At 41.6% G+C, this 16,859-nt stretch overlaps 1 protein-coding gene across 1 annotated transcript in view; it reads left to right on the top strand.

The window, feature by feature from the left end:
• Nucleotides 1-245: 245 nt before the first annotated feature.
• The window catches only part of gpc3 (glypican 3), a 114,717-nt gene continuing 98,103 nt past the window's right edge, over nt 246-16,859 (top strand). Inside the window, exons 1-2 of the mRNA XM_034121105.1 lie at nt 246-611; nt 13,244-13,405. Of these exons, the coding sequence (XP_033976996.1) occupies nt 455-611; nt 13,244-13,405 (319 nt within the window). The 5' untranslated portion in view covers nt 246-454. The remainder of the gene's footprint in view (nt 612-13,243; nt 13,406-16,859) is intronic.

The raw sequence follows: 16,859 nt of genomic DNA, 5'->3' as shown, positions 1-16,859 counted from the left end.
GCCACATTAAGCGCCTCAGGTACGGTGTCCCAATTGCATCCCATAACACACACTGCCATTCATCTAACACGATGACAGCTCGTGGACCGCATCACTCCCCTCCTATCTCCACTCCTGCATCCACACACAGCCAGCTCGCATCACTACTATCACACTGGAGAGGGGGAGAGGAGATCTAGGCGCAGGTTTACGCTCTGTGACGCGCGCTTTTGGAGAGGGAGCGCGCACTTGTATTCATCTGTGCAGCGAGGTGAGAGTCAGTGGCGTGAGTGAAGAGGGACTCAAGTTATCAGAGCACATTTCTGAGCGGAGGGACACAAACAAATCATGAGGATGCTGATCCTGGAGCAGCAGCTTCCTCTCTTCAGCGCAAACCCGGGATGCTCGTTTAACTTTTAATGTGTTGAAGTTTCGTGGTTTCTGTCTTATTTCTATTCGCTTTTAAGTGCCTGCCATGGCTGCCCCATCAGTGCACAGTGCGCTCTTTCTGTGCGCCTTCCTCCAGCTGTTTCCCCTGCCCGGAGGACAGGTGCCGAGCTGCCAGGAGGTGCGCACCGTGTTCCAGTCTCTGCATCCGAGCTCCAAATGGGTCCCAGAAACGCCGGTGTCGGGTAACTATGATCAACTTTAAGCTTTGACACGTAGCTTTATAGCTTTTACGCACAAAAATTGGATGCACCATTACAGTCCTCCAGCCACTACATTTCAAGGCTTCACCAGAGAGCCAACCCACACACACTCTCCATCCCTCTGGCTCAACAACCTGCTCTGTTAAAAAAAAAAAAAAAAAAAAAAAAAAAAAATCTATTGGCCAGTTAAGTATCTTGTAAAAAAAAAAAAAAGGAGCAGGTTGAGTTATATAAGTCACTGGTTAACTGTTTAATAACAAGCTTACAAAATCGATCAATCCAAAAGTGGAGCCACTGATTTTTGGAAATTGGAAGCAGATTTCTTGCAGGTGTTTTTTTTGTGTGGGCTTGAATCTCCTGCTAAGTTTGAAACAGGTGATTAATAGTCATTTTTAAGCTGCCACATTGTCACAGAGTATATATTAGAGGTGTGATTTGAATTGTAACCAACAATGGAAGCAAAACCTGCATTTATCCAAAGGGGTAATTATCTTCCCAGGAGCTCCAATGTCAGTGACTCTGCCCTTTAGAGGAAAGAACAAGAAAAGTGACTTGACTTTTTAAAAACTGAGCTAATGGTGAATTCATTGAGGTGTTTGCAGGATAGATGAATCCCCCCGATTACATTTTGCAGAACACAGCATTTGTGTGCACTGCTGGAGCCTGTTGCATGTTTCTGATCCAGGATGCAAATGAGGTTTTCTGTCATGTGGCTGAATCACAGCCAGATGCAAATGCTGAATTGGGTGTTAAGAGTGTCATGTCAGCATGGGGAAAGTGCTCCAGGTGATCGGTTTTCTCTCCATTCGCAGCATGCACCTGATTCTCCGGAGAGATGTTTACCAAATAAAGCTAAATGTTCACAGGAGAGTGTAATGAATCACACAACTGATTCAAGACAAACAGCAGGAAAATCTGCACTTTGAAGCACATTTGGTCACGCCAGCCTGTATGAATCTATCTCTGGGTGCATGCAGCTCCAACCTGCTGAGCCCTTACATCTCTCCGTGCATAAATCTGTAATCATACACCCTACACTTCCTTGGCCATCAAGCATTTTATCAGCCAGAGGAATATTTAGGAATATCTTCAGAGCGGCCCAGCTTTGCATCTTCCCTGAGCCCTGCGCGCCAGGCATCTCGGGAAACATTACCTCCAGTGGAAATCAATCCAGCAGTCAGCCAAAGGACAATTCATCCTGGCCTGTTAAGAGGTAGTTTGGTTTACACATCCCCGCGACGCCCCCGGCTACTCTGCTGCAGATTAATTGCTGGTTTTATGAAGTCAGCTGCTAGTGCGGTGCCTTAGCAAAGTGACTGATGGTAGTGGATTTAGACATGTGCAGTAAAAAGATTTCCAGATTAATGTACAACATGGATTAAAAAACCTAATGCTTCTTTTTAAACACATCATTTTATGTTATTTAGTTGTATCTTGAAATCATTTGATGTTTCCTCATCTTATGAAAGGCTCATGATCATGAATAAAGACATGTTTAGTACATTCAGTTTTCATTCATTTGTAATTGTTGGTCTCAGCAGTGGTGGAAAGCAAGTACATGTATTGTACATACAACTTTGAGGTAGTTGTACATGTTTCACTTTTCACTTCATATATATGTTTTAGGTCATTTGGTTCATAGGTGAGATTTTAAATGCATGACTTTTACTTGACGTTTTATAACAGTTTGTCCATAAGAAGTCTAATAGGGTGTTTTACCAAAATGAATACATTTGGATAAACTGTTTAACATATGAAATGTGAAATATATCCTTTATTAGATAAGATAATGTCACTGTGCAATTACATGTCTTTGGAGCAAGCCTGCAGATGCCTAGCTGAGGATAAAAACTATAAAGTATAATGCTATGATACAAAATATAAGATATAAAATAGATCAATATAAATAAACAAATATGCACACAATTAAATATTTGGCTGGGTAAAAATGTGTTATGTTCATTTCTCTATTTGGACGTCTTTATTAAGTGAAATTGTGAGAAAAAAAAGACGGGAAACAGCTCCATACATTTTTAAAAACTGGATTTAAAAAAAAAAAATTGTTGAATATGAATATGTTGAATATGCTGCAGTGCAACAACGAGGAAGTAAATCCAATATATACAAAACACACAGGTTATAAGATTCCCAATTGGGCTGACATGTGTATACAAACTATAATATAAGGTTTTAAAGGTCCCCTATTATACTCTTTTTCAACAATATATTATAGGTCTCTTTAAATGCTAATGAGCTGCTGCTGGCCACGCCCCTCTGAGAGATGATTGACACAATGGTGCTCTCGGAGGAGATTCAGGTGATAAGGTGGACGGGTGATACCATGGTTGGTTAATGGTTGCACAACCAAAAAAAAAAATTGTGGCCAAAAACTGATCAGCTCATTTTCAGACAGATCTTTCTAAAGATGGATCAGGACAAAAAGAGAGAGAATCTTTTTCAGAATCTCTTAAGGGGAACACAGATCGATGTGACCTTTAACATGTCCCATGTGTAACACGTGTGACAAAGTGTTTTATGGGTAGGTACTTTTTACTTTATTCTTAGGATCCACATAATAGACAGTTTACACCATATTCCTGACCATCTACAATAAAAACTAAAAACAAATTAAATAAGAGAAAGTCTCACATTCATAATGTTACACCAACAGTATATGATCAAATCGAAAGCCAGACATAATAAAATATGTACAAAAAAGTGTTTGTTACTGCACAATGCTAACTCTGCGCTGTTAAACCATACAAGCAACATAAATATATCTAAACCGATATTCATTGATTGATGTAGAGTCACGTAATCGTACAAGTGTAGTTGACTTTAACATCGAAGGAAATGTTTCTTACATGACGAATGAAATAATCGGAATATTCAACAATTCCTAATCTCCTGAAGACAAAAAGGGACACCACTCTGAGAGCATCTGTAGAGAAACATAACATAATATGACGAAAAATACAAGTGATTGAGAAACAGTTTGCAACCGATTAAAGTGTACATTTAAATTTTTTATAAACACATCCGAAAGTCCCACTTTTAGCAAGGTCTGCAGTGAGGAGCGCGTTGCCTTGGCTTTGCCACAAAAAGTATTTTATCCTGTGAAATATTAAAGTCCCCTCACGATTCAATATTTTTTCAACAATGAGGCCTGAACGCAGAGAGAAGAAGCAACCTTGTAAAATGTCATGTTGATTGAATAATGTTTGATAAGCTGCGGTTAGAAATGTGTGTCTTATTGCAACTCATTTTTAGTGGTCCAGTTTAATCAAAGTGTGATGTTTGCATTATATGGATACAAAATAGAAAATAAACAAAGAATAAAGGAAATTCTGACTAGATAAACATAATTTGATTTGTATTTTCTGTTTTCTTAGTCTGTTTATCACCCTGGGACCCTTTTAGGTTTCTCTTGTGACTGTGTGGGGGCCCAAAACCCTATGTTGGGAACCACTGCATTAAAGCAATATGAATGTTTTTCAGTGCAGTAACAGTTGCATTACCAAACGTTACATCATCAACAATGACCACATTCACTGCATTGATAATATATTCCGTTTTATATGGATCTCTGTGTAAATCCACATGGAAGAAGCTGTTGCAAAATGTTGCATTATTCTGAAAAACATGTCAAGTCACATAATATTCTTTAAAATATAGTATTTTAGTTTTCCTTCAAATAAATAGACTCATATTAAACTTCCCATGTTTTCAAACTGTCATTTATATCCAGTGGTGACATTGAAATCCTAGACTAAATTTAAGCAATGCATAAAGATTTAAAAAGTAATATGAGAGTTGGCGCTAAGCTTATACTTTAGGTAGGATTTCCATAAATCCCAGCTCTTCTTATTCTCCTTTCCTAATGAGCTTTTTTGCTTTACATTTCACAAAAGCATAAAATATGCAGCCGCTTCCTTCTCATACATTCAGTACATTCTTTGGGTCCAATTTTGTGGTCATCCATAAAACATCCGTGTCATTAATTATTGCAGAATAAGTTGAAGAGGTTTGCTGTAATAGTTCTGAACTTTGTGCTTGCTCGAAAATTTGCAATTGAATGCGGTAACTGTGCGGCCCTAATGTAACACTAGTTCTTCATTGAGGCATGAGGCTGATGAAAGATTGATGAAGTTAAATGTTGAGGATGGCTTGCTGTGATTCTACTGAGAGAAGTATCACTTACTCTATGTGTGTGTGTGTATTGATAATATGATGTATCATGTGTGGGAGGTGTCTGATTCAGAGAGATGTCAGCAGAGCTAATAATGCTGCATGTGGTGCCAAGAGGGTATAAACCACCAAAACACAAAAAGCTTACGTTTTTCTTTCCGCCCTCGTGATTTTTAAAAGAAGTGAGAAACAGCACTACAGTGGAGATATGAAAAACACAAACAGTGCTGTAGGAGTACCACTCATGTCTTTGTTGTGGCTGTGGCTGTGGGTGGTTGTAGTGTCTGAAGGTGAAATGGAGGCTGGGTGTCAGTTCGCTCCACCGCGTAGTCATATATGTGCGAGAGAGAGAGAGGCACCTACCCCGGGACATGAGTGTGAAAGCAGCTCCATCAGTGTTCGCCGGTGTTTGGGAGCGGAGGACGTGGAGGATCTCTGACAGCAGCAGATTCATGAGAGGAGCGCCTGATTCCCACTAAATGGAAGAGTAGGACATGTTTGCTGGAGGCTGGGCTGACAGCTGTCACTCATCGAGACACCAAAAACAGTGGTCGTACAAAGGAGTCTGAGCTGAAGAAATTATAGTCTCATGTTGTTTGATTGTAGAAGCCAGAAATAGGTGCAGGAGATGTTGACGTTCTCAGGATTTATCTGCAGGGTCCAAGGGCGTCACTGTGTGTTGAAACTTCACCAACTTTAAGTAACAACCTGCAACGTTTACATATGATTTGCATCGTATGTGCTCACAGACATTTATATATGTTTTGGTATTCATAATTATTCACAGAGCTGGGAGGGTTCCTTTAAAGGGGCCCTATTATGCTAATTTTCAGGTTCTTGTTTTAATCTTGTGCCTCTACTGTGACATGTTTCCATGCTTTAATGTTCAAAAAGCTCTTTATTTTTCTCATACTGCCTGTGCTGCAGCACCTCTTTTCACCCTCTGTCTGAAACCAGAGCCCAGTCTGCTCTGATTGGTTGGCTGGCCGGCTCTGTTGTGATTGGTCAGCCGCTTAGAGATGTCCCGCCCCTTAGCTTATTATGACAATGTGTTGGAGTGCTAGCCAATAGAAGTGAAAGTGTTTCTTATGGGGCTTTCACACCAACGCGGTTCCAGGGCCGGTTCGGAGCTAGAGCCTGAAAAGCACCGTTTTTTCCTGTTCACACCGCAGCGGAGCCGCCTCTAAGCTCCGGAATCCGGTTCGTTTCAAGCACCAAAAAATTTTCGGTCTCGAAGCAAGAACCGCATACGTCACGCTTACGTCGGAGGGGGGCTAGATTAACCTGAGCTAACAGTTAAAGGCGAGTACGGCAAATACAAGTTGTAACAAGCAGTAGCGCTGAGCAAAGTGACTAGAACGCAACCACACACTTTGACCAAAAAAAAAACACTTTATAAAGTCAGGCAACACTAACCAGGCTTCGTGTGATTCTGTTTATTTGTACCTTACTTTGACCATCCGTTCGCTGTTATTGATCATTGTGGAGAGCAGGCAGACGTTTTGTTTTGTATTATAGCAGCTATCGGATGGAATCAATACATGGGCTGCACAGGTTGTCATGTCCGACTATCACAAGTAGAATCATAATGAAAAATACGCCGGTAAAATGTGCCTATAGAAAACGGCTTATGCCACAATAGAGAGGCGAAGTCCCTCCCTTTCTGGTGGACCTCCATGACCTTATTTCGGAAAAATTATGTATTGAAGTCAATGGCGAGAGAAACGTTATCTTTCGATCCTGTTTGAATTGTGCCACGAATTACACATATGATGTTTGTCAATTTAAAAGATAATTTTGCAAGTAAAAAAAAAAAAGTTTTGCCGTAAAACTGTGAAGTAAGACTTTTTTTGTGTGAAACCGCTCAATGAACTACATCTCTGGTCTCGCACAACAACACACGTCACCAAGATGGCCGTCACTAGTCTTTCCAAACAAGGGATTGACTACCCTCACTATCACCACAATGAAACACGTCCAGAAGAATGTCATGCAAAGCTGCCTGCCTTCCTTCGATTCTCCCTGAACTGCCTGATCTTTTTAATGTTCAATGTTAACCACTTGTGCAGATAGCATGAAGTAATAAAAGATCGCCGATGCTAATGTAGCGTTAGCATGTCTCCTTCGGGGGCATCCGGGCTTAAAGGTGTATTATAGAATGATCACACCGGTGTGACAGTACTCTTCAAAGGGTTCACGAAATATGACTACTACTCTACTGTTTAACACTTTGGTTAACTTAATGTTACTTCATGTTAAGGCTAATAAAAATGACAAGGCTAAGCCGGCTGTAATGCTAACTAACGTGCTTGCTACTAGCTAGGTAGCTAACTTGATCCAGCCAGCCACTCCTGGTCCTTTCATCAGACGGGAAGCGAAAGAACGAGTAAGACCCATTGCTGGAATGATTACAGCCTGGTACAAAGCACACAGGCATCTTGTTAAAGTTATCTTAGGCAAGGCAAGGCAAGGCAAGTTTATTTATATAGTACCTTTCAACACAAGGCAATTCAAAGTGCTTTACAAAAATGGAAGACATTATGAAAATGGCATTTAAAATCAGTCATTAAAAAGAAAAGATAATAAAATAAACATTAAAAGAAAAAATACATGGATAAAAGTTAAAAGTTACAGTGCAGTTTAAGATGTGAATAGTTCAATTAAAAGCAGCGGCAAAAAGAAAAGTCTTCAGCCTGGATTTAAAAGTAGTAAGAGTTGCAGCGGACCTGCAGGTTTCTGGGAGTTTGTTCCAGATATTTGGAGCATAATAACTGAACGCTGCTTTACCATGTTTAGTTCTGACTCTGGGGACAGAAAGCTGACCAGTCCCTGAAGACCTGAGAGTTCTGGATGGTTCATAATTTAGCAGTAGGTCAGACATGTATTTTGGGCCTAAACCATTCAAAGCTTTATAAACCAGCAACAATATTTTGAAATCTATTCTTTGACACACAGGAAGCCAGTGTAAGGACTTCAGAACAGGAGTGATGTGATCCACTTTCTTAGTGTTAGTGAGGACTCGAGCAGCGGCGTTCTGAATTAGCTGCAGCTTTCTAATAGATTTTTTAGTGAGGCCTGTAAAGACACCATTGCAGTAGTCGAGTCTACTGAAGATAAAAGCATGGACAAGTTTTTCCAAATCCTGCTGTGACATTAGTCCTTTAATCCTAGATATGTTCTTTAGGTGATAGTAGGCTGATTTAGTAACTGTTTTAATGTGACTGTTGAAACTCAGGTCAGAGTCCATGACTACACCTAGATTTCTGGCTTTATCTGTTGTTTTGAACATTGCAGACTGAAGCTCAGCGCTAACTTTTATACGTTCTGCCTTGGCTCCAAAAACCATTACCTCAGTTTTATCTTTGTTTAATTGGAGAAAGTTCTGACACATCCAGTCATTGATTTGTTCAATGCACTTACTCAGTGTTTGAATTGGAGCATAATCTCCTGGTGAAATTGTTACGTAAATTTGTGTGTCATCCGCATAGCTATGGTAACTTATTTTGTTGTTTTTCATTATCTGAGCCAGTGGTAGCATGTAGATGTTAAAGAGAAGAGGCCCCAAGATGGAGCCTTGAGGTACCCCACATGTCATATTTGTCAACTCAGATGCGTATTTACCTATAGAAACAAAGTTTTTTCTGTCCTTTAAGTAGGACTCAAACCAATTTAGAACTGTTGCCGAAAGTCCCACCCAGTTTTCTAGTCGGTCTAGTAATATGTTGTGGTCAACAGTGTCAAACGCAGCACTGAGATCTAATAATACTAACACTGAAGTTCTGCCACTGTCTGTGTTTAAGTGGATGTCATTGAAGACCTTTACAAGAGCAGTCTTAGCTATCTCTTATATTTAGTGGAGGAAAACAATTCTGACATCACTTACGCGACTCTGGGATTTGTAGTCTTAAATTTCTAGTTGCGTATTTTTCATAGTCTTATATTTCAACAGTTTTACGACAAACTCTGACTTTTTTGACATGGAAATGATTTTTTAAGATTGACAAACATCATATGTGTAATTCGTGGCACAATTCAAACGGGATCGAAAGATACGTTTTCTCTCCCCATTGACTTCAATACATAATTTTTCCGAAATAAGGTGCCATGGGCCGGAAGTAGATGGGCGGGACTTCGCCTCTCTATAGGATAGCAACAACAAGTAGTCAAGATAGTCAGTTTAGCTTCGGTTGCTATGCTAACATCACCCATTTTATACCAGAGAGACTTTAATAACAGCGTTGTGATGCCAAACAGCGTCAATTCAGACTGAAACACATTCACTTATGGGGAATTGGGGATATGTATCAGCTGCTTGTGTGACAGTCAGACAGTGAATACTTTACAGCGGCCGCTGCCGTGTGAGCTAACCCGGAGCTAACGGGAGAATAAACTCCCGTGGAAGAGCAGCACTGCAGCGGTCGGTAAATGCCGCTGAAACACATTAATAAACAATGAACCACGGCACTCTGGAGAAAAGTATAAGCTTGGAGAAGTCGTAATTTAATTTAATCTGGCTTCGTATGATTAAAAGCAACACGATCATCGACCCGACGCAGTCCCCCGTTGTTGTTGTTGTAGTGAGCGCCGTAACGCCGTTGGGGAGAAAATCAGCGACGTAAACGGTGACGTCATGACGCAGCAGCGGCAGCACCAGTCGGGCTCTGGGCGGTGTGAACAAAACGGGGGCTGAAAAGAAAAACCGGTTCCGAACCAGAAAAGCTCTATCACGGAGCTAGAACGGGAACCGCGTTGGTGTGAAAGCCCTAATAGTGATGTCACTATGTTACGGAATTAACAAAGGAGTACAATGGAGCTGTTTCCGTCAGGGGGGGGGGGGGGGAGTGTTTACGAGAGAAACTTTAGGATTTTAGCTTTTCAGACCATTTACATGCACAGAAACCTATATAAGACCCTACAGGAAAGGGAAGACCCCAAAAAGCGTAATAGGGCACCTTTAATGTTTTACTTTTGTGCAAATAAACCTGTCTGAAAGCGTTTTCATTTGTTAGTAATACTTGAATCAAAGTTGTTTGTTCAAATTATACTTTGAAAAAAGAATAGCCATTTCTTAAATTGGTGAGAATATATCCCCAGTTCCCCCAGTGTCAATGACACCTATACAGTGTATGGCAGGGTCAGGAAAACCAAGAACAAACTCAAGCTGTTTAAAAGACACCGGACATGACGAATAGGTGGATCAGTTTGACCTGAATCGAGAAGTCTTTTAGTCCAATTAAGCCTGGATGTGTGTCTTATTTACTCACGTCTTCATATTGTGACATGTCTCTTTTTAACGGCGATCCCTTGTGTTTGCAGTCTCATTGTGTTATGTAGAGATCGGGCTCTTGCACATTCACTCTCCCGCTTTCAAATGATTGCTTCATCAAACGATCTCAAAGTAGAGCAGTCAGCAAAGCCCCTAAAAATACTTAAAACATAATCCCCCAGTAGCTAATGATATTATTATTCCTTAGGTTGGTTGTAAATTGCGCTATCTTCATTTTATTGTCTTTACTAAGTGACACTGGCTTGTTTTGCCCTGGAGAGGAAGCCATGAGTCCCACATGCTTCACACTGGTACTTGATGTATAATTTATGCTCATAATGAACAGCTTTTATCATATTCTATATCTTAAAACAACTTGTTTTTCCCCCATGGTCTCTCTCCGCCATTAAACTTGCATAGTGATAGCTTTCTAATTGGTGCTGGGGAACTAAGAGAGTGTATTTGTGGCTGCCCCCCCACCCCCTTCTTTTTCATATGGCTTGTAGTCCCCAAGCTTGTTAAAGATGTGAAAGGAAGGGACTCCTCTCAGTGTGTACACAGGACTGCTGGAGTTTTCACCCTTGGCATTTCCACAGAAAATATTATTTCATGCAGCAAAGGATCGTCAGATGACAAACCGAGGGGCGATCAATGCGTTTTTTTTAAAAAGCCATTCAAAGACCTTGACACTGAAACTGGCAGCTGTTCTGCATGTAGAATCATCTAGCTCGCCATTTCAAAGTATTGATTGAAAGTAGGTAATAAGTTAAGGGCGTCACCTTGGACTGATATTGTATGTTGGAGGGGAAATTTACATCTAAATTGCTCCGAGCCCTGCACCTTGTCTCTCTTCATTTTGTGCCAGAGAAGTGGCAATCAGGACACAAGAATCGACTAATTAACCAATAACAGACTGATAGAGAGGGGCTCGAGGTGCCCGGTGGCTATTAAACTCAAGGTATGTGAAGTGAAACAAGCTCAGAACAAAACTGTTCAGGGTTGATGAGGACTTAAGAAAACACGAGGAGGAGGAGGAGGAGGAGGAGGGTTAGCCTAAAGCAAAGAGGAATAGCAAGAAGCTTATTCCCAAGTGATCTGTCAGTCAGAAAGAAGGCTTTATTTAGACGGTATCACTTTGTTATTTGTGAAACTCTACAGGGAATCATTTTCCTGTCGAATCCTTCACTTATTTCCTCATCGCATTGGAACTTCTGTAATGAAACGCATTTATCATCTGCAAAGCGACTAACGCTCAGATGAAACTGTCTGCTAGGCCGCAGATAATTGCCAAATCCTCGCCTTTCTGCGCTTACCTAGCCTATGGTGCTATTGACAGCTTAATAATTTCGCCCCGGCAGCCTGAAATTAGCTTGATCTTATCTGTCAGGACTCCTTTGTCGACATTGATTTAAGATATTAAGCCTGTCAGTATGTATACAAAAGGTGGCGCATGACAGTTTTATTGCCTGTTTCACTCATTAGACGGTGTACCTTTAAACCCTGATGGCAGTCAGGAGCGAGCTGGGAGTAAACCGAAGCTGTTTCCCGCTCGACTCCCCGGTACTTACTCATTATCGACACTGTCGCTCTGTTGCATCTCCTGCTAGTTTGACTTCCTGCTGTTTCCATTGTTAACCTCGCAGCTTTGTTTCCTAGGATCCCTTTGTTTGAAGATCTCCTCAAACCAGAGAGATTCACTTTTCATATTTAAGATAAAGCCTCGGTCTTGACAAAAGCCTTTCGTCTGTCTTTTGACACGCTTGTTATCAAGACTTTTCTGATATATAAATATACATTCTCGATCCCTCCCTCCAAATTAATCTCCCCTCTCTACACGACTACACCCTCCGCATCCCGACCGCTGGCAGACTCCCCTGACATTTGTTTACCACGCCATCAATCAGGCCCTTGTCACTGACGCCTCTGAAGATCCTGAACACAACACAGCTTCTGCATCCTCCACCAAGCTTTTAACAACCACATGGGACAGAGAGAGAAAGAAAAGGGAAGGAGAAGGAGCTCCTCTTTGTATTCAAACATCACACGCTTGTGCCCTATTTACGTCTGCGTGCATCGTTTTAAAGCAGTGATCTGGGAATTGGTTGAAAATCTACAGAAAGATTGTATTCCAATGTACCTTTCTTTTCCAATAGAGGTGTTAGACACATAATCGTGATAACTGCAACATAGATTTATCTTTTGTAAATGTGTCACATTAGTTTATTTTGACTTATTTCAAACTTTAGAAGTTGTTTTGTTCTTAAAAGCGTTGCTGTGACATTTTAATGGTATAGGATTGTGAATGCTTCTCTATAAAAGACATCCTCCAGTGCATTGTCACGCAAAAAACTGCAGTTCGTTCACCGCGGATGTTGCAGCAGCTGTGGCACGTTGACTCAATTCTAACCGCTCTAAGCCTTTGTGTCCCTCCTCACTGGGATTTCTTCGAGTTGAATTCATTTCTTCGGGGCGTGTGTTCTTTGATCTGGTTATGTACAGCTACGTCAGACAGCCTACCTTTCCTTGTCACCTTAGTTTTGCCTCCGCTGGCTTACAACCTTTCAAAGGGAAGCTCTGGGAATCCAATTATTTCTCATCTGTGTAAACAACCTGTAAAGTCAGTGGCCAGGCGTAGAAATGTTGTTTCATCACCCTCAATTTGACTCCTGGCTGTTTTTCTCATGTCATTATGGTGTAGTGAAAGCACGCTGAGACCTGCATTTGTTTGTCTGCACGCTGAACTGCTCCCGGCTCACATCTTTGTGCCTAACAAATACTTATTTGTGGATCCTCTGTGTGAAAAGTGTAGCCTGGAGTGGTGGGAAAACTTTTTCTGTTGACCAAATTGATCTCTGAGGAGTACAACGCAGCCAGGGTGTGTTGCGTGAATGTGCATCTTTTGTTTTTTTGGAGCAATTTATTTTGGGCTTCAGACTCGCTTCATAACACAGCCTCCTCATAATGAGAGAAATCACACGCTCATTAAGGCTGCAGAATCTGCTGTATAGTGTTTCCTGTGTTTATTATTCAGAGGGATGCAGCTGAATCATTTTGTGTAAAAAGAAAGGGCTTCTGGTTCATGAGAATTAAATAAAAGTGGCTTTTTCACAGCTCCTGTCCTCTGCTCATCCACACTCCTGTCCTTCTGATTTCCTGCCAGGTGCCGATCTGCAGGTCTGCCAAACCAAAGGCCCGACATGCTGTTCCAAGAAAATGGAGGAGCGGTATCAGGTAGCCGCACGCAGCAACATGGAGTCTGGTCTGCAGGTTGTCAGCGCTCAACTCAAGCGTATCATCATCCAAAACGCTGCCATATTTCAAGGTAAGCAGTGTGTGTCTTTAGAAAAACAAAATGTTCTTTTAACTAGAGCAGAGAGAAAAACATTCCCATTATTGCAATTCTAAACTGATAATTGACGTCCTGAAATCGACTCCACTTTCTTGGCTTCGCATCCCTGTTCACGTCAGCGGCTCACTCCTCCAGACGGTGAGTCACATTTGAAATAAAGCAGGAGCATAATGCACGCAGACAGGGATGAGACGTTCAGCTGCTGTTGACTAAATGTAAGAATGGCAGAGATGGGTGGTTAAAGTGACTTTAGATGTAGCGTGGTTGTCTGTGCCAGACATGTTGTTGCAGAAAGTGACAGCCTCCTGGGATATTGGCGCACTGCAGTCGGTGATGACTGTTATTCACAGAGTGCAAAACGCCAGTCAGCAGCGGCCCTGGGAAGCACTCACAGATGAGAGAGGTCAGAGGAGGCTGCTGTGATTGGTTCTGGCTAAGAGAAGTATTCAAACAACGCTCTTGGCAACGATAATGAGAAAAGAACATGGGAAACTGGAGAGGTTTAACATGCTGTCAGCTGAGAACTCAAGGATGATGGCGCAGGAGATAGGTGACGGCTGAAAGACTGAAGAGAGAAATGACACCTGCTAACAATGCTGGAAGCTGATATATTATAAAAGTCAGCAGGAGCTGTGTAACAGCATTAAATCAGCATTTCCTTACTGAATTGTTCCTTTAAAGAGCTGAGACTGCTCTGAGCTACCGCTCTTATTTCTTTGTTCTTGGCTAAGCTAAAGTTTCTCAAAGTTCCCTTCAGGCCTTATAATTCTATTAAAGGAAAAGTTGGACATCTTGGGAACTACGCTTATTACCTTTCTTGTTTGAGGGAGACAGGGTTGAACAGGGAACTAAAGTCGGCCCTGGCAATCCCTTGCTAACAGCACATTAACTCAATTCACCTCAACAGGGTTAGAAAGCAGTTTGACACACAATTGATGCTGATAGCCAACCCAGTGTTGCGATACCATATTAACTTAGAAATACATTCACATATGTCACAGCAATACAGCACTGGTTCACTCAATTGAAGCTCTCGACCGCAAAAAGAGATACATTAAATCAAGGATTAATTGGTGTGTATTCTGAGTGGTGCAGGATAGGCCGCTAACTGGCTAGCTCCGTCTCTGTACCTCCTGCTGGGAGGTCCTCTGCGGGGGGCCTCCTCCTCTTGACCCTGTTTTAGCGGGTATCATCCTGCTCATCTGTCCAGACACTTTCTTCCTCCTCTTGGTGCCAGGAGACTGTTAATGTCATCAGGGCTGCAGCTAGCGGGTTTTGGGTGGAACTGGCATCCTAAATGTGTAAACCTAAAACATGTTGCAGTCTAATGCTGCGTTCACACCGGACGCGATGCGACGTTTGGGGGCGGCGCGATTACATGTAAAGTCAATGCAGAGATGTGGACAGACGCGAATTCGCTCCGACGGCACGCATGAAGCGGTGGACGCGGCGCGAATCACACGATTGAGGCGATTGAACGGTGCCGCGTTAAACGCGAGAGTTCAATTTTTTCAACTCGAGCGTCAAATTCACATGACGCGTTCTCGCGGAAGCCAATCAGCGGTGAGGATCTCAGCCGCCGTCACTGACGTTCAACCACACAACATCAGCCGTTAGCTGTTAGCAGTTAGCACACAGAGCTCACAGCTCCTCATATCCGTTCAGAAACTGGACAAAAGTTAAACAAGTACAAACCACAGACTGTCTGTGTCATGGTGAATACAGTCGCTGCTTATTTATGTCTGTAGGCCGTTGTTATGAGTGTGGAATGAGCATAACGTTAGCTTAGCCTGGTCGACCCGATCTTCATTCAGAAAACAAGCATTTTAAAAGGTGTTTTGCCTGCCGTCTTGTCTGCAGACTTGTCAAAGCATTAATTCATGGTTGTTACTAACCGGTATCAGTATGTTGTTACTTCGGCATCATTTAGAAACGTGTATTACAATTTAATCACGGTAAAATATGTTCATTTGTTGTAGTTGTAGCTCCCGAGCCAGCGCGTCTTGTTTGAATGATGCGAGTAAACACAGCTGGCAGCCGCGGTGAACCTCCAGCGTTTAGAGCGATTAGAGCGAAGCGAATAGTCGCATCGCGTCCGGTGTGAACGCAGCATAACACATTCTCACTTCTTCTCTTTCACCTTTTTGGCACCTTCTTTTAGTTTTTTCAATCATTACAATTTTTCCAATTTGCTTGTACTTTAATTCAATCCATTCTATCTGTCTTGATTTCATTTAGTTTTGCTTAACTTAACCTCCAAAATTACTGATCTAGTTGAAGGGGTAGGGAGAGATGACTGTGGTCGGTACAACTGCAGCTGCCATAGAGGTAGCCTATATTGATGCATTTCGGACCTTATGACCCCTAATCAGAGGGGCTGTTTGAACATCAAGTGGGCCACGGCCAACAGGTCATTTTTTCTTACTGTGGTGGCCTTGTGGCCCACCAGCTCGAGCCTGAGATGAATAAATTGGCACCAATTTCAACTCAAGGTTAATAGGATGCTAAAGCTAACAGCTGGTTATCTTAGCTAAAATAAAACACCTGTAAACCCTTTTTTGAAATCTTAGAAATGTTCTATGCTAGCCATATTCAGTCTTTTAGCTAAGTTCAGCTAACCCACTGGCGATTGGCTATATTTACAATACAGATCAAGTATCAATCTCCTCAGGCAACTCTCTGCAAGAAAGTGAATGCACTTATTCCCCATGTTTGACTGTTAACAAGGGCAGAGTGACAAAGCAACAAGAGCTATGGATAAAAAAAAATCGCTTTTTGGCTAGCCCTGGAATGAGCTCAAGACTCCTGACCACAAGAAAGCAAATGGAGTCCCAAAAGTTCAAGGTATTTGTTGGTTGCAACACAGTCTCACGGCATTTCGTGTTATAGTCACGAAATTAATCTGTTGATTCGTGTTCACCAACACGATTTCGCCATTTTTTTCGTGTCACACAGAACGATTTTAAAAGCAATGTAAATAATAACAAATTAGAAGGAAAAAGACATTTAAAAAAATACAGATTTAAGTATTCTGACACAGAACGATTTTAGAAGCAATGTATTTATATTGGTAGTATGTTTCGTGCCTGCACCAAATAATAACAAATTAGAAGGAAAAAAAGATGACATAAAATACAGATGTCAGTATTCTGAGGCTCTGAGCCATTTCTTTTCCTCACTGACGGCAACAAAACTCAGACATTATACAATTTAAAATAAAAGGGATAGGGTTAGGCTTAGGGTAAGATATTGAGTAAGAACATGTTTTTATGAATCACACAGCTTCTGGTCTTCCAAGACCCGACCGGACAAAAAGACGTGTTGCAGGCACGAAACATACTACCAATAGAAATACATTGCATTTAAAATCGTTCTGTGTGACACAAAAAACATGTGAAAATCGTGTTGGTGAACACGAATCAATAGA

The sequence above is a fragment of the Trematomus bernacchii genome, unplaced genomic scaffold (genome assembly GCF_902827165.1).
Source record: "Trematomus bernacchii unplaced genomic scaffold, fTreBer1.1, whole genome shotgun sequence".
NCBI classification, from domain to species: Eukaryota; Metazoa; Chordata; class Actinopteri; order Perciformes; family Nototheniidae; genus Trematomus; species Trematomus bernacchii.
This window is presented reverse-complemented; position numbering and strand designations above follow the sequence as displayed.